The following is a 23,931-nucleotide window of genomic DNA, read 5'->3' on the forward strand; positions in this document are numbered from 1 at the left end:
ACATGGCTGCGACAGACTTCCCAAATCCACCTTCGCTTTTATAGCCGTGGTCTCTCATCTTGATTGCACGTAGTAATTTACTATTACTACCCTAAAATATGAATTACATCTGACATAATCTACTACATGACATAGAATGATTAATAGTACATTTCCCTTTTTTTCGGAAATGAGCTGTATGTATCTGTATGAAATCAATAAAAGAATCAAATGCTGCATTATCTTTAGTTACATTGATAATATTTATTTATGGTAAAACAGTGGAGAAATATCGCTGTTGCTTTCGTATAAATGCAGCGGACATACCTGAGTGGCCGCGATCTAATCCTGTTTACATAAAGTAAGCCTGCTCCCGAGCAGGTTTACGCTTACGGATCTGTTGCTATGACAGCAAGTCCCGAATGAGCTTCGGAGAACCGAACGATCCAAGATCACGCGAAATCGTCAACAATCAAATCCAGCTAACTTACTTAGCGAGGTACGAAGAACGGACCCCAGGTCCTGGAATTTTAACACAGCAATGCAAAACAGTCACACTCTTCAGAGTTTAAAGACTCATGTTTGAAGATGAGGAATCAAATATACATGGACACCAGGTGTTACTCTGAGAAGGAAAACCCTTCAACAGCGGACAGAGCAGTGGGGGGGGGAAAGGTAATAGAAAAATATAAAACTTAGGTTTCTAAAATGTAATTTATTTCACACGTCCTGTTCGCCTCTTTGCTCTGGTGCCAACTAAAGGAGAAAAGGCAGCGGCAGTCACAGTTCTTTGATTTCACCAGAGTTTCGCTTTGCTGTGTTTGACACGCGCAGTTATTGTCTCACTTCCTGTTTCTGAGTTAGCATTTTGTGTCCTTCATCTTGCCTGCCACACAGCGCTAGCCATTACAAGTAAACTGTTCCCCAAGTCAGAGACTCAACAGTCTGGATCACTAAATAAGATCACACTATCTTGTTTTGTTTTTTGTTGTAATAACTGAACTACAAGACATTTCTGATAGTCATGGTTTTGAATATAAATGTTAATCAAGCAGGTGTTGAAAAATAAAAGAACCAGTACAGTGGAATATGTACATTTTACGAGTTTCAACTAATCATAGAGTGTCTTAAGGGTTTTATATTCTTTTTAAAATACGTTTTTGTGTAGTTCTTAAATACTAACAGCGCATTGTTTCATTGGTGGAGGCCAAGAAAACACTGTTAAACTGAAGAAATGAATTTAGGTTTAAATATAACAGTACTCAATGCCATTGAGGCAAATGATTACCTTAATTTTCTTTTACATTTTGACATGTTTTTGAATTTTAATGTCCAGATTTTTTACTTCTGTTTAATTAAAAAGGATTACAAAAGTGAACAACAAATCTGAGTTTTGCTGAACTGAGAATACAATACAATACAGAGTTTGCCTTGTAATCGGAAAGTTGCCGATTCGAGCCCCGGCTTGGACAGTCTCAGTCGGTGTGTCCTTGGGCAAGACCCTTCACCCGTTGCCTACTGGTGGTGGTCAGAGGGTCCGGTGGCGCCCAGAGGGTCCGGTGGCGCCAGTGTCCGGCAGCCTCGCCTCTGTCAGTGCGCCCCAGGGTGGCTGTGGCTACAATGTAGCTTGCCATCACGTGTGTGTGAATGGGTGGATGACTGGATGTGTAAAGCGCTTTACAAATACAGGCCATTTACCATTTTACCATTTACCATGGGAGACGTGAATGAAAACTTTAACTTCCAGTTGATTACATTTAATTTTGAAACATTTTATTTTTATTAAAAGGTACAAGTCAAAAGCAAAGTTTTGGAATTCTAATAAGCTCCAACTTTTACATTCATCAAATTGCAAAGAATTAAGGTAATCACTTGCCTTAGGGTAGATATTTTTATTATGTTGGGTGTTGTCACTCAAGAAATGTTCTTCCGCGGAACTTCCCATCAGCAAACTAGAAAAACTAGTAACTGCATGCAGCATAGTTTCAGTTTGCACTACACCTGATCTTTGTGATGCATCAACAGTAACAACATGTTATTTAACAGAGCTAAATAAAGGCTGACAATTCAGGTTTGATTCACACTTTAATTCAGATTATAAAGATTAGACTTAAATTATACAGATTATAATTCAGATCAGATTTATTTAATTTACAATAAATACATTTTCAGTGCCATCATTTTCTGTGTGTGACACGAATGAGGACCCATACACACGGCGTTGCACTTTGCTATGCGCTTTATTGATTATGAGCTTGACACACTCTGTCTGAGCAGCTTTTCAGCTAACATACTGCTCTCTCTCCTCCGGTCCCGGCACCATCCTTAAAAGGGTTGACATGATTCGATGCTGGAGGTGAGGTCTGTGAGTCAGCGTCCCCTGACACCACACCCTGAACTCACTGCTCCACCCCTCCCCTGCAGCTGAGCCATAAATCACACCCTGCCACACACCCCCAATGCACAATGATCTTTGTGGGCCATCAAGTAGGCGAAAGGATGGTTCCACAGTGTGTGACATCAGCTGTCAAACATGGAGGAGGAAGTGTCACGCTGTGACAGAGGAGGGCTCTGTCATTAATGCACTAGAGAAATGGAAGTGGTTCCTCAGAGTGACCCAGGGAATGGTTACATTGTCCCATTTGGATGAAAATTATCCTAAATTCTAAAGGAAGATCTGAACAATACTTTTGTCCTCATCACTTTCCAAATCAACGCTGCACTCCTTCAGAGAGCACCTCAAAGTCTCCTGAGCTTAGAAACCAAATTAAAGGTATAATCTCAATTTAATAATGCTGTCTTCTTCCTTTTTACTTTTCACAACATACAAACAGGTGTTTATAAGTTTCTGTATGAATATGCTGTTTATTTCCTTATTTTGACACTAAGTCTTCAGCAGCTGACTCACTCTTACCAGTAGATGGCACAATCTCCTCATTCTCCTTTTCCATTAAGTGACTGAAAACAGCACTGATGTGGATTATTTAACTCTTAGTTTTTCCTTAGTTTTTTATTTTCCAAAAAGTAACCTTTCTCCAAAGCGGATACATTTGAAAACGTTGCAGTGTGGACAGCGTAACCGCAGGCTTTCGGAAACGATGACGCATTTTAGTCATGTGATGCAGTCATGTGACTAATTAAACTAAGATAGCAGAGGGCATTATACAGTAGTTGTTTTGTTTGCTCTCAATTTTGACAGCCCTATTAAAGATTAATATCAGTTTGTACATGCTTCAGATAGCTTTTCTTCAAATTCTTTAATTCTCAATCGGTTTTGCAACTTTGCACTTTTGTGTTACTTGCAGCAACAACTCCACCTCATTGTCAGTCCATTTAAAAAACTCGGTGCTTTTCCTTAACATTTTGCTGTGATGTTTCAAAGAGCGGAAAGTAAATAAATGGCAGGCAGAAATAACACAGGTCAAATCATCTTACATTTCACGCATGCGTAAAACAGGAACATAAGCGTTTCAGGCGTTTCAGTGTTGACGAACAACTGTTCGGAAATGATTAAAAACACTAGTGTGGACGCGTAGTGTTTTCAGACGAAAATGTTTTGAAATTTATCCGGATTAGTGTAGACGTAGCCTTAGGAAGTTAGAAATACAAAAGACTAAACTATGAAAAACATTAAATCAAAGAAGATTAAATATTAATAAATAATCAAAACATAAGCACTGGGTCACCAGACCCAGGACCATGACATCTGGCAGCTGTTTTGCTGTGGCTGCATTAGAGATATGCATACAATAAAAATAAGCTCTAAGCTAAAATTCACATAGAAACAGTAAAATATGATAGTGATCAAAAAAGTCATGAAAAAAGGAATGATATCAAACATTAGCTCAAACTGAGCAATGTAATTGTCATTTGTGGACATCAACACATCTGTCTTTGTTTTTGATGCAGCATTTTATAAAATTCAGATCTGATATCATAACAAAGAAACAGCTTTAAAAAAAAATTAGCATCAAAACAAATCTAATGTATATCACCAAAATCCACCAGATTCTACTCCACGGCCCTTTGTGATAGTTTTCATGTTTTATTCAAACTAAGGTGAAAACACAGCATATGCAGTGCTATTCAGGCATATTAAAATATTCCTAAAAATGGATCCTGGAATAATTGTAGCTTTCATCTTTAAAGGAGTGAAGAGGAAGAAGTTTACAAGGAATCATTTAGAACAGTTTAAAACATCAACTCATTGAATCCATTAACCTTAAAATGCATTTCTGAGTCAAAGACACAGACATGTACAGACTGATCTGTTCAACAGTCAGAGTATTTCTCTAACAGGAGGACACTCTTTACACTCAACTCAGCACAGACACACTGAGGCACCATGAAAAGACAATAAAAATCCAGGATAAACAGGTTCAGTGAATGTGGTGTTGAAGGTGTGGAGGCGGATCAGAGTGCCAGATGAGACTTTATAGAAGGACAAAGTGCCAGCAGGACAGTCCACATACACTGCTACTCTGTTAGAGACAGAGGAGGAGTAGGAAGAGGAGGGGGGGATGGTTGTGGATCTGCAATTGTGACAGACAAACTGAGGACCACCATCAGTGCAGTGCAGACTCCAGGAATGATCATTGAGTCCAAACCAACAGTCATCATTGTTTCCTTTCCTTCCGATTCTTCTGTAACTCACTGATATAGAAATGTTTCCTTTCCACTCGACCTCCCAGTAACAGCGACCAGTTATTTCATTACTACATAGCAGCTGAGGCCAAACATCAAATCTGTCTGGATGATCAGGATATGACTGAACCTCCATAATATTATGTGTCACCTTCCTGTTGTTGTCAGACAGTTTGAGGTTTCTATTTACTGTGTTTGTGTCGATTGCGAGTTGACAGGAATCTGATGGAGAGAACAAACACAATCCAGCTGCAGTTATTGATCCATCATCTGTTCATTGATTAACACTTTGATGATGACTACTGACATCGGAGATGTAAATCAGTGATGTGACAGTTTGAAGATGTCAGTGTTGCGGTGTGGTGAGAGAGAAGAGAGGACCCAAATGCAGGACTTGCAGCCAGATTGAGGATGTGGATGGTGTTTATTGCAAGGACTGGACGGACAGAACATAAACTGACTGAAACTGAATGAGTGGTGGACTGAACTGAACCAGAAAACACACATGCAGATTAGAGGACAAGACAAGTAACTGAGGAAAACTGATGACTTAAATATCCTGGATAATGAGTTAAAATAAATGAGCGGCTGCGTGGCCAGTGGCTAAGATGACTCAATTTGGGTGGATGACCGCATGGACAGTGCGTAAGATGGATTAGTTCGAGTGGGCGACTGTGTGGCCAGTGCCAAAGAAAAATCAGTTCAGGTGGGTGGTCGTGTGGCCAACGGCAGCACCCATGATTCTCCACTGTGGACCAGCAGAGGTGATGGGACACCTTTAACAGGTGGGAAGGTTGCTGGTGGCATGGTTTGGCAAAGCTCTCCAGTGGAGAAAAAGCAGGACCCGCAGGTGGGAAACCTCTGGTGGAGACTTGGCACCTGAACAGGTGGAGGAATTGGCCAGACCCTAGCCGTCCCAACTCGAGAAACAAGTATGGATGCAGGGATGGGTTGAGTGGCTTCCCTCACCTTAGGTGCAGGGACAGGTGCAGGAGCTGGCTGGACATCAGTCACCCAAGCCCGGGGAACAGGTATGGGTGCTGGAGTGGACTGGGTCTCAGCTGTCCTTGCCCTGGGAGCAGGCATGGGTGACAGCTGGACGTCAGTTGCCCCTACCCGAGGAACTGGCAAGGGTGTGGGGAAATGCTGAGCGCTATCTGCCCGGGGAGTGGTACAGGGACTGGCTGGGCCCTAACGGCACTGTGAACAGGAGCAGGCTGAGAGACAGGTCTTGGGGCTGGGAGACAGGTCTTGGCATGGAGACAGGATGAGAGAAGTGATCAGATCTGGACTTAAGAATGTCCTTTGTGAAGCCTAAAAGGGCAAAACAGTTTTATGGGTGCAGGGTGGTAATTAAAAATTTTTTGACAGTCCACCACAGGTTGACAATAACCAATCACTGGCTTTTTTAGTAGAATAAACGGTATTTGGTCTATGGTGAGGAGGAGTCTTTGGCTCATGGTGAAAACGAGGAAAAATGTCTGACTCACTCACCACCAGATATTGCTGCTTGCGAGAGCAGCGGCAGCAGCGGGAGCTTTGCCTCCTCTTGACAGAAACAGCAGACCTGCTGAATGATGTAACCTCCATCAGGATGAGATGGGAGGCGGAGCTGCTTTGCCACGACAAGGTGGGAGTGCTGGTGAGTGAGGCAGTAGGTGGACGCATGAGGACCGAGCAGCCGGAGGTCAGCGGCTGACGCCCATTCCCCATGACTAAGGCTTGCGTGCAGGCGAGGCAGCAGGTGGAGGACTGCAGTGCCTTCAAGGACTCTCCAGAGCCAGATGAGTCCCCTCAAAGACATGCTCATGTTGGAGCATAAGCGACAGATTAACCTCCAGCTTTCTTTCCAGAAAGAAGAAAGCGGCCTGCTGTGACTGGTATAATTCGAGGTCCACTGCGTTCATATCGTGTCTTCGCAGCACGAGTCTCGTCATTCTGTCAGCATCATGGTGTGGTGTGGTGAGAGAGAAGAGGGGACCTAAATGCAGGACTCGCTGGCAGATTGAGGATGTAGATGGTGCGTATTGTAAGGAATGGATGGACAGAACATAAGCTGACTTAAACTGAACTGGGTAACACACACATGGATTAGACTGTGACAAGACAGGGAACTGAGGAGAACTGACGGATTAAATACACTGGATAATGAGGATGATAAGAAACAGGTGAGTACACAGCTGAACTTAATCTAACTAACAATACATAGGAAGTGGAACAGAACATAATGCACACAGAAAGATAACTAAGACAGTAAAACAGGAAACGGGAATAGAAAACTCAATGGTGACAAAGCTTAACTGAAAACACTGGGTCAACAACCCAGGCACCCTGACAAAAGATGGTTGGATGTGTGCTGCTTTGTTTTTTATAAATCACATTAAAAACACACTTACACTTCCTCAGACCTGGTTTTAACCATCGGACTCCAGCAGGCTCCACCCTGGAAGGAGGAGGGGGAGGGGAAAAATCATTTGTCATTAAGATTACTTCCGGTCTGAGTTATTGTCTGATTACTGACAACTTAGTGAAGACAAACAGAGAATTAGAAAATCATTCATTTTCAAATATATATTCTATTCCATCAAAATATAACAATAAAAATTAAATTGCGACTGTTGTTGGCTACAATGTTAAAAATAATAAAATGAACAACAGCACCATCTCTGACTGTGGTAATACAAACCTAAATATGTGAAGAAGGCAGCAAACACTGATCCTTGAATATTTTATTTATATATAGAAAGATTTAACAGCACAGTAGCTAACAACACTATGCTAAGTGAACTGCTGTGGATGATTAGCAGCAAAGCACATTCTGTTCAACAAAAATCATTCTCAGCTTACGCGTAGGCTTTTTGTTAACTGTTCTCTACATTCACAGCCGATCCACAATAAATATGTTCAAGTACTCTCTTCCTGTTCTATCAGACACTCTTCCCTATACCTGAGAGTCTTGAGTCTCCAGCGTGGATTCTTCAGTCCAGACGACAGCAGCTTTATTCCTGAGTCTCCTGGATGATTGTAGCTCAGGTCTAGCTCTTTCAGATGGGAGGGGTTGGAGCTCAGAGCTGAGGCCAGAAAAGTACAGCCGTCTGCTGTGACCAAACAGCCTGACAGACTGAAAACACACAAACTCCATCTGTGAGCTATGATTTTGTGTTTGTCAGATACAATAACATCTTTCAATTTCCATCCATTCAATTTCATTTAACTTTATTTATAAGAGACAATTCCCAATGGACAACAATAGTCAGCTCAAGTTGTCAACAGAGTAAGGCAACACACTACAATATTAGCGAGAAAGCTGCGTCCAAGCTGCAGCTGTGCACATTGGCATACTCCCCCATGTTGCTTGTCTTGTGTTTTTATGGTGTTATGGTGTGATGATATTTGTGCTCTTTATGTGCTGAAGTTTTTTGTCTTCTCCTCATGCCAACTCCTTTGGGGATCAGTTGGAGCAGAAATTCATTTTTCTCCTGATCTGGCCTTTTGTGTTACACATTCCTGTCTCCCCAACATGAAGTTTGTGTATTGTATGTATGGTCGGCAAGGTCAGTCATCTCAGTTGCAGGGGCAACTGCAACCGACAAAGAAACCACCCATCTATATATATATATCTCTCTATATATATATATATATATATATCTCTCTCTATATCTATCTATCTATCTATCTCTCTATATCTATCTATCTATCTATCTCTCTATATCTATCTATCTATCTATCTCTCTCTATATCTATCTATCTATCTATATATATATATATATATATATTATATATATTATGTATATATATATATATTATATATATATTATATATATATATCTATATCTATATCTATATCTATATTTGATATTTTAGTGAAAATTCCAAAACAAAATCGAAAGTATTTTCAAATCAATATAATAAAACCTTTCTTCTTTCTTCTTATTAGTTATTATAACCCACTAAACACTGGACAGACATGCAGATCCCATTGGGTCCATTCTGGACATTATACGACATCCGAACTAGGTCCACAATTTGGACTTCCAACCACGACCCAACCTGAAGGTCAATATGACATTCACCTTTTGAAATTTGGACTTGGCTATTTTCTATAGGTCATGTGAACATCTATAACAAGTGCAGGGAATATACACAATTAATAACATAACCCAGATTTTAAAAATGCATAAATAGTAAAAAATAAGTAATGTCTAAGATTATGAATAGCAAAGAGATAAATTAATTTAGTCAATTTCTTTATTTTATTAAAAAGTCAAAATTCATGTAAAATGATTAAAAACATATGTGCATTGTTTAATATAAGCCAAAAGCCAAGCAACATTTTTAAGTTATCTAAGTGATTTATATGTCATCTTTAACCTAAGAAGCAAAAGACCGTGGCAGGTCTGAAAACGCCGATTTTCTCACCGGCTCTAGTGGGCCTTGACCTCCCGATCAGCTATCGAGCTGGTGAGTAACAGGTGTCTCCGAAAACATCAGAGCAGTTTTGCCAATATGTGATGTCTTGATAAATCGAACAGATATTTGATGTTTACACAGCTACATTCTCATCTTTCGGCTGAGGACCAAGTGGAGTGCCCGACCCGGGTCAGGGACAAGTTCCTGCCCCAAGTGGAGGAGTTCAAGTATCTTGGGGTCTTGTTTATGAGTGATGGGAGAAAGGAGCGGGAAATCGACAGACAGATTAGTGCTGCGGCCGCAGTGGTTCAAACGCTGCACCGGTCTGTTGTGGTGAAGAGAGAGCTGAGTGTAAAAGCGAAGTTCTCAATTTATCGGTTGATCTACATCCCTACCCTCACCTATGGTTATGAGCTGTGGGTAGCGACCGAAAGAACAAGATCGCGGATGCAAGCGGCGGAAATGGGCTTCCTCCGAAGGTTAGCTGGCATCTCCCTTAGAGATAGGGTGAGAAGTTCGGCCAATCAGGAGGGGCTCTCCAATGGAGAAAAAGCAGGACCAGGATCAGTAGAGCCGCTGCTCCTTCACATTGAAAGGAGCCAGTTGAGGTGGTTTGGGCATGTGACAAGGATGCCTCCTGGGTGAGGTGTTCTGGGCATGGCCACCTCCTCCGCACAAGCTAGAGGAGGTGGCTGGTGAGAGGGAGTTCTGGGCTTCTCTGCTTGGGCTGCTGCCCCCACAACCCGGCCCGGGATAAGCGGAAGAAAATGGATGGATGAATGGATGGATGGATGGATATTCTCATCTGAAAATATCTTAAAAGTTTATTTTGTGACCCAGAAAGAGTAATAATATAGCTAAGTAGCTGACACCATATTCGGAAACTGGAATTGGCTGAACCGTGCTATGAATTCTGAAATAGGTTGGGCCACGAACCCGACCCATCCTTCAAATCCGTGGAAATGAAGGACGTGTTTGTCAGCGCAAACGCATTTGTTGCCCTTTTACTGAAAAGACTTTAGTTTGGAGATCTTATTGGATTGCTACATTCTCAAGTATAGGCCTGCAAAGTAGGATGTATTTGTGCCAGCTTTACGTTTACTTTTTGGGGCAGTAATTGTTTCTATTACCAGTGCTCTATACTGTATGTGGGGATTCATTGTACAGTTAGTATATTGCTGTTTTTTGGCTAGCCCGAATACTAAAACATGCCATTTTATTATTTTGGCTAATTAAAGGACTGTTGCTAAGATCTACTTTACATTGTGTATGGTGTAATTTACTGCACTGTTAGTCACTACTGTTCATTTTCGTGGGTAATACTACTTTTACAAATCAGACAAGTAAATTAAAAGTAAGTTAAATTATATAGTACGAAAGTACACTGAAAAAAGAACCCAGAGCCCACTTACTTAATAGCATTGCGTAAATAAGGCCTAAAATAAGTATAATATTGCTTAAAAATATCAAAATTGTTTTCAACATGATACATATGAATACAGATTATTTATGAACAAATACTATTATGTATTATCCTATTGATTTGTTCAGTACGTATTTTTATTTTATTTTTTATTTTGCATTTTCCTGCTTTTGTTTGTTGAAATATTAAAGACATAAAAAGATTCAGTAGACGTCAGGTCTTTGGGTCCTTGTGCTGCTAAAAGAGGAAAAGGAACGCAAATTAGCCATGTGATGTAGGTTAAGGGGCTATCTGATTAGTTGAGAGAGTACCCTGACTACCCTGCTGTTTGCGTGCTTTGCCTTGCACTACTGTGGAGAGCTTTTAAAGAAGTGTATGTACTGGATGTAGCCCGGATAGGAATTCTGCAGTAAGTACTTATAATTCCCATGGACTTAAATGCAACAATAAAATAGGTGTTACTTTCCCGGTCATTTCTCAATATGCGTATTTGTGTGTACTTGCGTTGTCGTGGACTTGTGATATGTCATCATTCACAGACCAAGTACTGTTCCAATTCAAAGTAAGCATCAAGCCAAGTAGGCTTAAAATTCCCGGGTGTGTTCTCGCTCCTCCGATTCTGTCGAGCATGCATCAGTGGTGACTTGTGTGGACTTGGTGAAGCCAAATATCCCAGAATGCATTTTGTCCAAAATTCAAACACGGCAATGGAGGAGAAAAGCAGCTAAAAAGTTTTAAATATTATTGTTTCTGTGACACAAAATAAACTTTTAAGATATTTTCAGGTGAGAATGTAGCTGTGTAAACCTATAATATCTGCTCAATTTATCAAGACAGCACATATTTGCAAAAGTGCTCTGATATTTTTGGAGAGGTCTGTTAGCCCACCAGCTCAATGGCTGACTGGAAGGTCAAGGCTCATTAAAGCTGGCAAGAACAGCGGACTCCCGGGACGTCGCTTGACTGTCTACTAAAAATAAAAATAAAAGCGTTCTAACATCTCACCTGTCTGTTTTTATTCAAGCATACATGTATACTATTTTTCTTAATAGAGAGATTAAGCTTGTCTTTCTGTCATGTAGTGATTGTACTTAACTGTATAAAGCCTATTAGACATTATAAAACAAATCATATGCAATGGCGAATTTTGCCAAACTGCTTAAAATACCTTTTTAAACTCTTTTTTTTCTTAAAGAAATCTACTAAAAATTGCTAGGTGGCAATTTTTTACATCATGTGTGATTTCCATTCCAAATATTAATCACAGTTAAATTGACGGGAGATGGCAGTAAAAACTCTGAAGCTGTGGTATCACCAACTACACTGCCGTTCCAATTGTAGAATGATTGCACTGCGTTCTGGGGAAGTCTGGACTTCCGTCTAATTTTACAAAGTACAGACTAGCAAGAACACAAGTACAGACTTGCATACTTGAGTACTTAGATAACACCTGTGTTTCCGTCTGTGTTTTCCAGCTGACAAACTGGCCTGTAATGAGTGTGAATGTCAGTGTGCTGGGGGCCTATATGTGAGTATAACGCATTTAGTATATTTACATAGTGTATTTCTGATAAGGTATCAGTGAGTTAACCACTAAGACTTAGTATCATTTCAAAGGGTATTCAAAGAGTATATTTCATTTACTGAAGGAACTGTAATATCATTTGAGTTAAAAAAAACAAAAAAAAAAACAAAAAAAAAACCAACATGTGTTTTTGTACATTGTCTGTCCTACCCTTATGTTCAGTAAATGTTCAGTTTCTGTCCTAAAGAGTGGTCTGGGGTCAATTCTTTCTTTAATGTTTATACAGGCAAGGGATTTACTGTTAGTATCCCTGATTCCTGTCCATACGAGAACCATTTGTGGTATCTGTGCTATAAAGAACCCAACACCCCAACTAGGAGGTCGAAACTGAGGTAAGTGGGGTTAGACTCAGTATAACGAGTGGGTTGCTACATGTACAAGGACTTCTGACCTTAAACAAGAGCAATAAACTACAAAAAATCTGAGACCAAGTCTATCAAAATGTCCAGCATGGATATATGAAGAATGAAGAGGCACTGCATTGTATATAAAATGAAATATACTTGGGGAAGACTACTACATTTATTGTGGTAACCACACAGATTTAAAGCTGTTTTGTGGGAGGAGCAAGAGCTGGTCTGGTGTTTTGGGGAAGTCAAACCCAGGGTCGGAACTGCTTCAGTAATGCCTACCATGAGTCTTATTTTTAATTAATTGAAAATAATAATCCCAAACCCCCCCCCAAAAATAACCCAACCAAGCTCAAATGTGTCCTATTACAGGCAATCACATGGGTATTTCATACTGACCAATACCTTTTTTTTTTTTTTTTTTTAAACTGAACAAACATGTCCTAAGTTCTGAGGTTGCTAACACAGGATGAAGAAACTTTCCTTCTACTTCTGTGGATGCCATGTCTTAGACAATCTGAGGTTTTTATTACACTGTTTTCTCCCCTTTATGAAGTATTTACACCAAAAGTGTTAGTGGGGGGGAAAAGAAAGTGAAAAAAAAGTTTGAGAGAACTGTTAACAAATAGGTCACCTGTAATAAATGGGTTACAGTCTTATGAAACATTCCATCAGTTTTTCATTGCACACAATGCAGGGGAAAGGTTAGAATAACAATTAAGTGACTTTATTATATTTAGGTTTTTTCCTACTTTCTAAAGAAAATATACTTTCTGCATTAATATGACTTAGAACTGATATTTGGGCAGGATTTATTTTCTCCTTCAAACCATGGGTGTTTTTTTTTTTTTTTAGATAATTCTCTCTCTCTCTCTCTCTCTCTGCTTTTTTGAGTCACTGAAGTTCACCCAGATGTCCTTTCTTCCTCCTATGATGAAGTCAGGCTCAAAATTCTTGTTTTTTTGTGGGGGGGTTTTGACAAAAACAGTAAATCCGAGCAAATATTTAGGAATATGTTGCTAATAATTGTGTAATGAACAATCAATACTGCAAGAACCTTCAGAATACTGTCAGAAATTGGGATTTTAAGTTTAGTGGACAAAGTGCCTCTGAAATAAAGACTTCTGTTTTTAAGAAAGAATAAAAATCTCAATTTTAAGAAATTTAACATTATGTTGTGTAAATTCAAATTAAACAGTGAATAAATATCACCGATAACCTCCTATACTGATTATTTCTGTGAAGACATTTCTATAATGTTTCCCAATATTCTATATCATTAATGTCCATAAGAAGCTTAAATATGTCATTTGGAAGTTTTTGTCCTACTAGCATGAAAGGATATTGGTATGTCATAGACACAAAATCTCTCTATATATGTAAGTTTATCAGTTCATAAAGTAATTTTCTAAAAAGGAAACAATAACAAAAACAAAACGTGACTATAAAAAATGTTATGACTGTTTTTCAGAGTAGAATCATCCACTCAAAGGTAAATAAAAGGTCACTTAACAATTGCTAAGCTTAGCTGTTTGTGCAACAATATAGATTTTAAATGACAGTGTATGGACATTTTTGAATCCTGACCTGAGAGTTTTAAGTCTACATTGTGGAGTCTCCACTGCGCCAGACAGAAGCTTCACGCCTGAATCATGCACGTTGTTGTTACTCAGGTCCAGCTCTCTCAGACTAGAGGACCGGGAGCTAAGAAACGAGGACAGAGCTTCATAGCTTCTCTCTGAGAGGTTACAGGCGCTCAGTCTGAAAATTAATCAAGAACACAAATAATATGTTTCATATATTTAATCACATTTTTTTCAGTAATACTTCAGGAAACCTCATAAGATGCAACAACAAATGGATGGACTTTAATTGGTTAATTTTCAGAAACAAAATATCTCTTGATCTGACCTCAGACTAGTCAGCTTGCAGTTCAGATTTTGCAGTCCAGCAGAAAGACTGTCAGAGCTTCTCAATGAGAGGTTAAAAAGACTCAGTCTGAAAATTAAAACATGAACAATGAAACAACACTCGTTAAACTGTAATCAGGGTTCAGTAAGGAGCTACTTACTACTACATTTAGCACTATTTACTTGCAATGTGTTTTAAAGAATCCTTATCATCTGAGGTTAAACAGGTTAAAAATGTGACAGTTTCACTTAAAACTAATTTAAAAACAACAATTGATAAAGCGGACATTTATGGGCTAAATCTTTAACGGTTTAATTTTGTCAGCTGAAAAAAAAGACCAAAAGAAAAACAATGAATATACTTGATCTGACCTCAGAGTTCTCAGTTTACAATGTGGACTCTCCATTGCTTCAGACAGAAGCTTCACTCCGGAATCCTCCAAGCTATTGTTACTCAGGTCCAGCTCTCTCAGGCTTGAGGACTGGGAGGTGAGAACTGAGGACAGAGCTCTACAGCTTCTCTCTGAAAGTTCACAGATGCTCAGCCTACAAAAAAATAAGAAAAAATACAGAAAGATTATATTTATGGCATTTGTTCAACCTAGACAATAAAAACTAATATATTGGAGTCCACTAGAAGTTATCGTTAACTAGAAATCTCTTCAGTCATAAAATGAAGGAAACTATTTAAATTTCCTTAAAATCCTAATTACACTTCTGTATTTGCATATAAATAAGTTACAGGCTGTTCAGTGCGCAGGATCTTTTAGGAGATCCATCTGTGGTGATCTGAATTAGGCTCTCCTGCTCAGACACTGATGACGAAGTAGGCACGGAGGTGAATGGGTGAAGTATCCAATCATTTAACCCGCCCATCTATGAGAAGTATCAGCATAACTGCGCCGACAGCTCCTGAAGGTGCATGTTACAGTCATGCTTTACACTGTTTGATAATGTGTGCTTCTGTGTTGTTTTTGACCATGCAGTTCTTCCAAAGGTTTAACTTCTTTATCATGGCCACAACTTTATCGTAAACAATGAATATGGTTGTAGAAATGCGTTGTAATCCGAGAGTGAGTTCGTTCAGACAGGAAAATATATCACACAGATGAGCCAGGCACATAAGGTACTCTACATCATGCAAATGTTCAGACAGGTCAAAGGGATGGTTACTGAAGAAAACCTTACGTTCTTCCCTCAGCTCAAAGAAACAGGTCAGCACTTTCCCTCTTGAGAGCAAGCAAACCTCTGTGTGGAGTAATAAAGTCTCAGGCTTGCTGCCCATCTCATTGCACAATGCAGCAAATAAGTGGGAGTTCAAAAAGTTAACAATTTTTACAGTGGTGTCCAAGACATGTTTCAGACGGACAGGTATTCCCTTTGCAGCAAGAGCCTCTCTGGATGCTGCAGTGTACCCAAGAGGAATCTGGCGCTACTGCTTGCACACGCAAACCACACCTCTGTGTCTCCCAGTCATGGCCCGTGCACCATCAGTGCAGATGCCAACACATCTGTCCCACACGAGTCCATGTGTGATCATGAATGTGTCCAACTTTTGAAAAATATCCACTGCAGTTGTCCTTTCTTCGAGTGGTTTACAGAACAGCGTGTTCTCCTTGACGGTTCCTTCATGAATGTTGCGCAAATATACAAGGAGATCCGCCAGGCCAGCCACATCCGTGGACTCATTCAGTTATATTGCGTAAAATTCACTGTGGCGTACATGCTGAAGTAGCTGCTGTAAAACATTTTCTGATGTTACATTAATGAGACCGCATTGTTTGATGATGGAATGGACTGTATTGTCTTTTTTGCCTTTTCCCCCCAACATTCTCACTACCATATCTAAAGCAGCAGGGAGAATGCAGTCCTCCACAATAGTGTGGGGTTTGTTGTTTTTAGCCACTCTAAAACTGACCATGTAAGATGCTTGTGGTCTGTTTTTATTCATAGGATCTGGATCTCGAATACAGCTTTTACTTGTTGAAAGTGATTTTAGCTGTCACTCCAAATATTCTCATGGTTTATCTTTCAAATGGGGATTATTTGTCTCTAAATGTCTGCGCAATACTGAAGGTTTCGTTGAGTTGTGAAACAATACTTGCACAATTATCACATTATGGCTGGGAAAATCACCAGTATTTATACATGTGAACACCAGTGAATTATAATTGTCATCATATTTGCGCTTCTTTGTGTTACAGTCAGAGGCGACGTGCTTTCTCCCACTTTGAGGCTCCACATCAGACCCTTCATTACTTTCCACATGACTGTCTCCATCTATGCTAGCTACTTGGCTAGTAACCACAGATACATCTGTGCTGGCATCCCAATCTAACGAACACATTGTTGAACAATCACCTGCACGGTCACTGGCAAATGCATCTTCAGATATGAGCTGACTGGTGGTAGTGGCCACTGTTTCGGTGGCAGAGCATTTTTTTCTGGTTAACCATTTGTCCATTTCTTCAACAGTACAACTTCAACAGTCAGGCGTCAGTCAATTGGGGAAGTCGCACCCATGTATTTTGTCAGTGTAATTGTTTTGCTAAACACCAGAGGGTGGTATATACACATGTATGTAATAGCCACATTAAACTGTATTAGTGCAAATTTAGGTGTTTTGAATTGGTAATTACCCCGTCCCACGTATCACCTACAGCCTCTCCCATACCCCCGAGGGTAGGTGTACCCTAGTTTGGAAACCAGCGCAATAAAGAATAATAATATAGAAAAAAGTGAACTCCCATATTGAACTGAGCAGTGCACTAATGCAGAGAAATTACTTTAGAACACCAGAGATGAAATGAATGATAACTGAAGAGTAAACAGTAACAGAACACTGGACTGGTCCATGAGCTTTTGGTACAAAGAAAAAAGTTCTGGAAGGTACTTTGATAAGTGATAAACCCACAGATGTCTCAGAAATGCTGATAATTTCTGCTGCTCTGACAACTTAAAAGGATCATATGCTTGCAGATGATCATTCATTTCAATTTTTAAGGTTTTTTAATGGATCAGCACCCATCACAATGTTTATATTTGTTAATTGCTCACTTGATTGTTTTTTTGTTAAGTAGAATCAACATTTCAAAAATAAAGGGATGAGTACATTTTTACTTACAAAGCTTTGTTGGAGGCTTTGATCACCGGTAGGAGTTTTAGAAAAGCTTCCTCTGAAGCAGAGTAATTCTTCAGGTCAAACACATCCAGATCTTTTTCTGATGACAGTAAAATGAAGACCAGAGCTGACCACTGAGCAGGAGAAAGTTTTTCCGTGGAGAGACTTCCTGAAGTCAGACACTGTTGGATCTCCTCCACTAAAGAACTGTCATTCAGTTCATTCAGACAGTGGAACAGATTGATGCTTTTCTCTGCAGATAGATTCTCACTGAGCTTCTTCTTGATGTACTGGACTGTTTCCTGACTGCTCTGTAAGTTTCTTCCTGTCTGTGTGAGCATTCCTCGTAGGAGAATCTGACTGTTCTCTAGTGAAAGACCCAGGAGGAAGCGGAGGAACAAGTCCAGGTGTCCATTTGGACTCTGTAAGGCTTTGTCCACAGCACTCTGGTGGAAGTGCTTAAATGTAGATTGTCCCGTTTCAGACTTCTGGGAGGTTGTTTGTTCTTTCAGCAGATTGAGTCCAGAGTTGATGAAGGTCAGATGGACATGAAGAGCAGCCAGAAACTCCTGAACACTCAGGTGGATGAAGCAGAACACCTTGTCCTGGTACAGTCCACTCTCCTCTTTAAAGATCTGTGTGAACACTCCTGAGTACACTGAGGCTGCTCTGATATCGATGCCACACTCTGCCAGGTCTGATTCATAGAAGATCAGGTTTCCTTTCTGCAGCTGATCAAAAGCCAGTTTTCCCAGAGAATCAATCATCTTCCTGCTCTCTGGACTCCAGTGTGGATCTGTCTCAGCTCCTTCATCATACTTGACCTTCTTCACTTTGGCCTGAACCACCAGGAAGTGGATGTACATCTCAGTCAGGGTCTTGGGCAGCTGTCCTCCCGTTCTGGTTTTCAGCACATCCTCCAGAACTGTAGCAGTGATCCAGCAGAAGACTGGGATGTGGCACATGATGTGGAGGCTTCGTGATGTCTTGATGTGGGAGATGAGCCTGCTGGCCTGCTCCTCATCTCTGAATCTCTTCCTGAAGTAGTACTCCTTCTGCAGGTCAGTGAATCCTCTGACCTCTGTTACCATGGAAACACAGTCAGGAGGGATTTGATTGGCTGCTGCAGGTCGTGTGGTTATCCAGAGGCGAGCAGAGGGAAGCAGGTTCCCCCTGATGAGATTTATTAGCAGCACATCCACTGAGGTGGACTTTCTAGGGTCAGTTAGGATTGTAGTTTTGTGGAAGTCCAGAGGAAGTCGACACTCATCCAGACCATCAAAGATGAACACAACCTGGAAGTCTTCAATGCTGCTGATTCCTCCTTCTTTGGTTTCAGTAAAGAAGTGATGAACAAGTTCCACCAAGCTGAACTTTTCCTCTTTCAGCACATTCAGCTCTCTGAAAGTAAATGGAAATATGAACTGGATGTCCTGGTTGGCTTTGTCTTCAGCCCAGTCCAGAGTGAACTTCTGAGTTAAAACTGTTTTCCCAATGCCAGCCACTCCATTTGTCAGCACTGTTCTGATTGGTTCATCTCTTCCAGGTGAATCTTTAAACATGTCTTCTTGTCTGACTCTGGTTTCTGGTCTATCTGATTTCCTGGATGCAGTTTCAATCTGTCTGACCTCATGTTCATCATTGATCTCTGCAGTCCCTCCCTCTGTGATGTAGAGCTTTGTGTAGATCTTATTCAGAAGGGTTGGGTTTCCTGCTTTAGCAATCCCCTCAAACACACACTGGAACTTCTTCTTCAACTTAGATTTAAGCAGAGGCTGACAACTTTGAAGAGCCTCTAAATAAATCATTAAAAATAACAAGAAAAAAAAAACCAGTCTGTTTATTTCTTTGTCTTTTTTTTTTTTTTTTGCATTTTTACATATTTTTTCTTCAAATGTACTTAGATCTCAAATTACAATACTGAAGAAATGTTATTAATAATAAGTGCACCATCCTGCTATTAAAGTGAAGAGAAAATTGTTTCCGTTACATTAGGACTAAACCAAAAAGCTTGGATGCCGGACACTGTTTACATTCTAATGTTTATTCATATTTCTTGTAGTTTTTTTCACTTCAGGGTATCTGCCTGGAGGATAGACAGCAGGTAGTATTTTGCCTGTTACCAGCATGATGAGGAAGTGGGAGAGAAGCAAACAGCTGCTGACGTTATTTATATTCAACAGTGAATGATTTAGTCTATCTTCTTGGACATACGCAGATGGATATTAGCCATCACATAACAATCATATATTTACCAGCATTCCCTTTAACAAGTTTTAGATCATTTTATTATATTATCAAATCTGTGTCTTTTAGTGATTGTACACAGGGCAAGAGCATGGTGACAACTGATCACTCATACCAACATTTACCATCTTTGTGTTTGGTTTTAAACAGGTTTTAAACTGTGATGAAGGACGGGCAAAGATATCACTTTTCCTCTTCCTTTTTGATCAAGTGTGTACTTCCACTGACATTTTAACGAATGGTCTCAAAGAGTTACTTAAATTACTTTTCCTCTTGTTTGGATTGTTGTGTTATTTGTGCTTCTTCAATGTTGATGTCATGAAAATACATCTGTCTTCATTCACTGAGTGATGCTCAGCTTGAGATACAACAAATCATCACCAAACCAAAGAAGCTCCTGTTCTGTTATAATTTTAATAAATGGAACTTCTGCACAGTCACACTAAAGGTTTTTAAACCTACATATGTAAAAAAAAAAAAAAAAAAAAAAAAAAAAAAAAATGGCTTTGTGGCTTGTGTAACCAATGGGAACATTTACAAACTAAACAGGTTTTCAACTCTGGACTTCTCCAAATTTTGTCACTAAAAATCCCACTGAACTTTCATGCTGTCTTTCAACTGCTACCTACACTGTTTCAAATAAACGTCTGAGGGGAATTCAATATTTCACATTAAATTCCTGCCGTAAACTCGAAAATGGATTATGCACACTGTGACTCTTAGAAGACTGGAATATTTTTCCTTTATGGGCTTCTGAAGCACTCAAGGCAATCAGTTTTCACAGTTTTAACAACTAAATAAGATTACTGTTCACATAAATAGAGCTAAGAAAAAAATCAATGTTAAAAAAATAATTCTGAGCAGTCTATTTTAAGTTAAACGTTTATGTGATATAATTTCTCTCAAGTGTAATACTTTAGTTTACTATTCTCTATAAGTACAACACACTTAAAGCCCTTGGTTAGTACAACATACTTCTTATTCCACCTCATTACTTTTCAGGGAGTTGTTTTCAGCATGTCTCTAAGAGATTTTTTTATTCTTTTGTACATGTTTGTAGTTTGTACATGTGATGATTGTGGTCAGAGTGGTCTTGCAGGCAAGGATTTAAGAGGTAATTGCAGGGTTTATTCTGCTACCAATACATCTAACGATCTTCAATCCTTCATGGCCGTTTGGGAAAGGGTTTTTTTTTTTTTTTTTCCATTGTGAGCAGCCCTTTAATAAATCCAAATGTATGTTGTGGAATGAAGTTCCCGCTTTCTGCTTTTCGTTATATTAAATTCTGAGGTTTTACACTTCACATCTCAACAAACTACAGAGAAAAGTGGACTCACCTTTTTGAGCAGATGGATCAGAGTATAAACGCAGCTGAGAGAAAAGGGAGAGATCTATAGTCTGAAGATGTCTGACCATTATCCTGCTGGCTTTGTCCCCTTTCTTCCTCACTGTATCAATGAAGCAACGTGCCTTATCTGCTCTGACTGGGTTCCCTTCCAGTATTGATTCTTTCTCCAATTCATTTAAGACACCGTCACTTACAAGGGCCTCAAGGAGCTGTTTAAGGATTTCTGTTGACACCCTCCAAACAAAAGCTGACCGCACCCTGGCAAGCTCCTCTTCTACAAGAAGAAGGAAGAGACATAAACATGTATCCCCCTCAAACATTGATGCCACAGGGATCATTTTGAGTAAAGCTGTTTTGTTTTCCATGCCCCTTAGACTGACAGTTGTCATGTTATGAAAATGTGCCAAAGAAAGATTAAGACATGTTGCAACAGATTTGAATTCATGACCATTTTTAAAGACAGTATATAGATAACTATGTGCAAGTGCTCTGACAATTTTTTTCCCCCAATAAGCGTTACAAAAAGGCAAAGGATTGTACCTCGTCTCTTTACAGCCATACAGCTCATCAGACAAACCATTGGTCTCCTACCTGCTGTAGAAGCTGCTTTAGTTGGTGGTTCTTCTACAGGTTCTTTCATCATCTTTCTATGAAAACATAGGAAGATGAATTTAACAGAAGAAACTGAACAGTCATGTGTCACATTAATTTATTTATATTAGGGTTTTAGTGTCTTGCCCACATACATCCAAAACTGACCTGTTTGAAATAAAACATCAGTGATATGTGAATGTGATGGTAACCACATGATAATAAGGAAATGACGGGTGATGTTTTTATTTTTTCAGGTATTAGTTCAGTGTAATAATAAAATAATCTGACCTTATAAACCACAAATGCGCATATATATATATATATACATATACATATATACATACATATATATATATATATACGTATATATATATATATATATATATATATATATACGTATATATATATACATATATATATATATATATACGTATATATATATACATATATATATACATATATATATACATATATATATATATATACATATATATATACATATATATATACATATATATATACATATATACATATATATATATATATATATATATATATATATATATATATATATATATATATATATATATATATATATATATACATATATACATACATATACATACATATACATATACATATACATACATACATATATACACACACACACAGGCAAGGGAACAATAACAGAACAGCACCACCAAGGCTGGAGACTGAGCAATACTGGAAGAGCATATGGGAGAAAGACACGACCCATAACGGCAATGCTCAGTGGCTAGTGGATCTGAGGGCAGACCATAGCGACCTCCCTGAACAGTGTCCAGTAACCATCACAGTGGCAGACATCCAAGAAAGGGTCTCCAGTATGAAGAGTTGGACAGCACCAGGCCCCGACATGGTTCACGCCTACTGGCTGAAGAAGCTGACTGCACTCCACGAGCGTCTGGCAGCACAAATGAACCAGCTGCTAGTTAACGAGAGACACCCGGAATGGCTAACCGAAGGTCGGACGGTCCTGATCCCCAAGGACCCCAAGAAGGGACCGGTCCCATCCAACTACCGACCAATAACCTGCCTCAGTACTACATGGAAGCTCCTGTCAGGCATCATATCGGCTAAGATGAACAGGCACATGGGTCAATACATGAGCGCGACACAGAAAGGGATTGGCAAGAATACCAGAGGCGCAAAACACCAGCTACTGGTAGACAGAACAGTCAGCCGAGACTGCAAGACCAGACTGACCAACCTGTGCACTGCCTGGATTGATTACAAGAAGGCCTATGACTCAATGCCCCACAGCTGGATACTGGAATGCCTAGAATTGTACAAGATCAACAGGACCCTAAGAGCCTTCATCAGGAACTCAATGGGGATGTGGCGTACAACACTAGAGGCCAACTCCCAGCCCATAGCACAAGTCACCATCAAGTGCGGGATCTACCAAGGAGATGCTCTGTCCCCACTGCTGTTCTGCATAGGCCTGAACCCCCTCAGTGAGATCATTAACAAGACTGGCTACGGATACCGACTACGGAACGGAGCGGTTTTCAGCCACCTCCTGTACATGGATGACATCAAGCTGTATGCCAAGAGTGAACGAGACATCGATTCACTGATACACACTACCAGGATATACAGCAATGACATTGGAATGTCATTCGGACTGGAGAAGTGTAGTCGGATGGTAACAAAGAGAGGGAAGGTAGTCAGAACTGAGGGGATTGAACTACCAGAAGGCAACATTGCAGACCTAGAGGACAGTTACAAGTACCTGGGGATCCCGCAAGCGAATGGGAACCATGAAGAGGCCGCTAGGAAAGCTGCAACCACCAAGTACCTGCAGAGGGTCAGGCAAGTCCTGAGGAGTCAGCTGAACGGTAAGAACAAGATCCGGGCCATCAACACCTACGCCCTGCCCGTGATCAGGTACCCTGCTGGGGTAATAGGCTGGCCAAAGGAGGAGATAGAAGCCACTGACATAAAGACAAGAAAGCTCCTTACCATGCATGGAGGGTTTCACCCCAAGTCCAGCACCCTGAGGCTGTACGCTAAGCGGAAGGAAGGGGGCCGGGGACTGGTGAGTGTCAGCACCACAGTCCAGGATGAGACAAGAAACATCCACGAATACATCACGAAGATGGCCCCAACTGACAGCGTGCTCAGTGAATACCTCAGGCAGCAGAAACCCAAGAAAGAGGAGGAAGGCGAGGAACCATCATGGAAGGACAGGCCCCTGCACGGTATGTACCACCGGCAGATAGAGGAGGTGGCTGATATCCAGAAATCCTACCAGTGGCTGGACAAAGCTGGACTGAAA

The 23,931-nt window shown here is 40.1% G+C and overlaps 2 protein-coding genes across 2 annotated transcripts in view; both read right to left on the minus strand.

Annotated features, from left to right (window-relative positions):
- Positions 1-3,807: 3,807 nt before the first annotated feature.
- Positions 3,808-6,469, minus strand: LOC112843813 (stonustoxin subunit beta). The gene is made up of 2 exons (XM_025902900.1): positions 6,118-6,469; positions 3,808-4,845 (listed from the first exon to the last, which is right to left on the minus strand). Exons 1-2 carry the CDS (start codon positions 6,431-6,433, stop codon positions 4,301-4,303), a joined length of 861 nt encoding a protein of 286 aa, XP_025758685.1. The 5' UTR covers positions 6,434-6,469; the 3' UTR covers positions 3,808-4,300.
- The window catches only part of LOC106098158 (NLR family CARD domain-containing protein 3), a 29,556-nt gene continuing 9,497 nt past the window's right edge, over positions 3,873-23,931 (minus strand). Inside the window, exons 3-11 of the mRNA XM_025902890.1 lie at positions 21,609-21,664; positions 21,007-21,291; positions 17,426-19,217; positions 14,674-14,847; positions 14,303-14,389; positions 13,979-14,152; positions 7,571-7,744; positions 7,020-7,066; positions 3,873-6,620 (exon numbers count right to left, since the gene is read on the minus strand). Of these exons, the coding sequence (XP_025758675.1) occupies positions 6,571-6,620; positions 7,020-7,066; positions 7,571-7,744; positions 13,979-14,152; positions 14,303-14,389; positions 14,674-14,847; positions 17,426-19,217; positions 21,007-21,291; positions 21,609-21,660 (2,835 nt within the window). The 5' untranslated portion in view covers positions 21,661-21,664 and the 3' untranslated portion in view covers positions 3,873-6,570. The remainder of the gene's footprint in view (positions 6,621-7,019; positions 7,067-7,570; positions 7,745-13,978; positions 14,153-14,302; positions 14,390-14,673; positions 14,848-17,425; positions 19,218-21,006; positions 21,292-21,608; positions 21,665-23,931) is intronic.

The sequence above is a fragment of the Oreochromis niloticus genome, linkage group LG23 (genome assembly GCF_001858045.2).
Source record: "Oreochromis niloticus isolate F11D_XX linkage group LG23, O_niloticus_UMD_NMBU, whole genome shotgun sequence".
In the NCBI taxonomy this organism is placed as follows: domain Eukaryota; kingdom Metazoa; phylum Chordata; class Actinopteri; order Cichliformes; family Cichlidae; genus Oreochromis; species Oreochromis niloticus.

Bases quoted from the DNA above. Each gene is read 5' to 3' on its own strand.
- LOC112843813 (XM_025902900.1), bottom strand. From the start codon at position 6,433: ATGAGCATGTCTTTGAGGGGACTCATCTGGCTCTGGAGAGTCCTTGAA. The intron at 4,846-6,117 runs GTGAGTGAGTCA...TCTCTCCATCAG, and splicing joins GCAAGCAGCAATATCTGGTG to ATTCCTGTCAACTCGCAATC.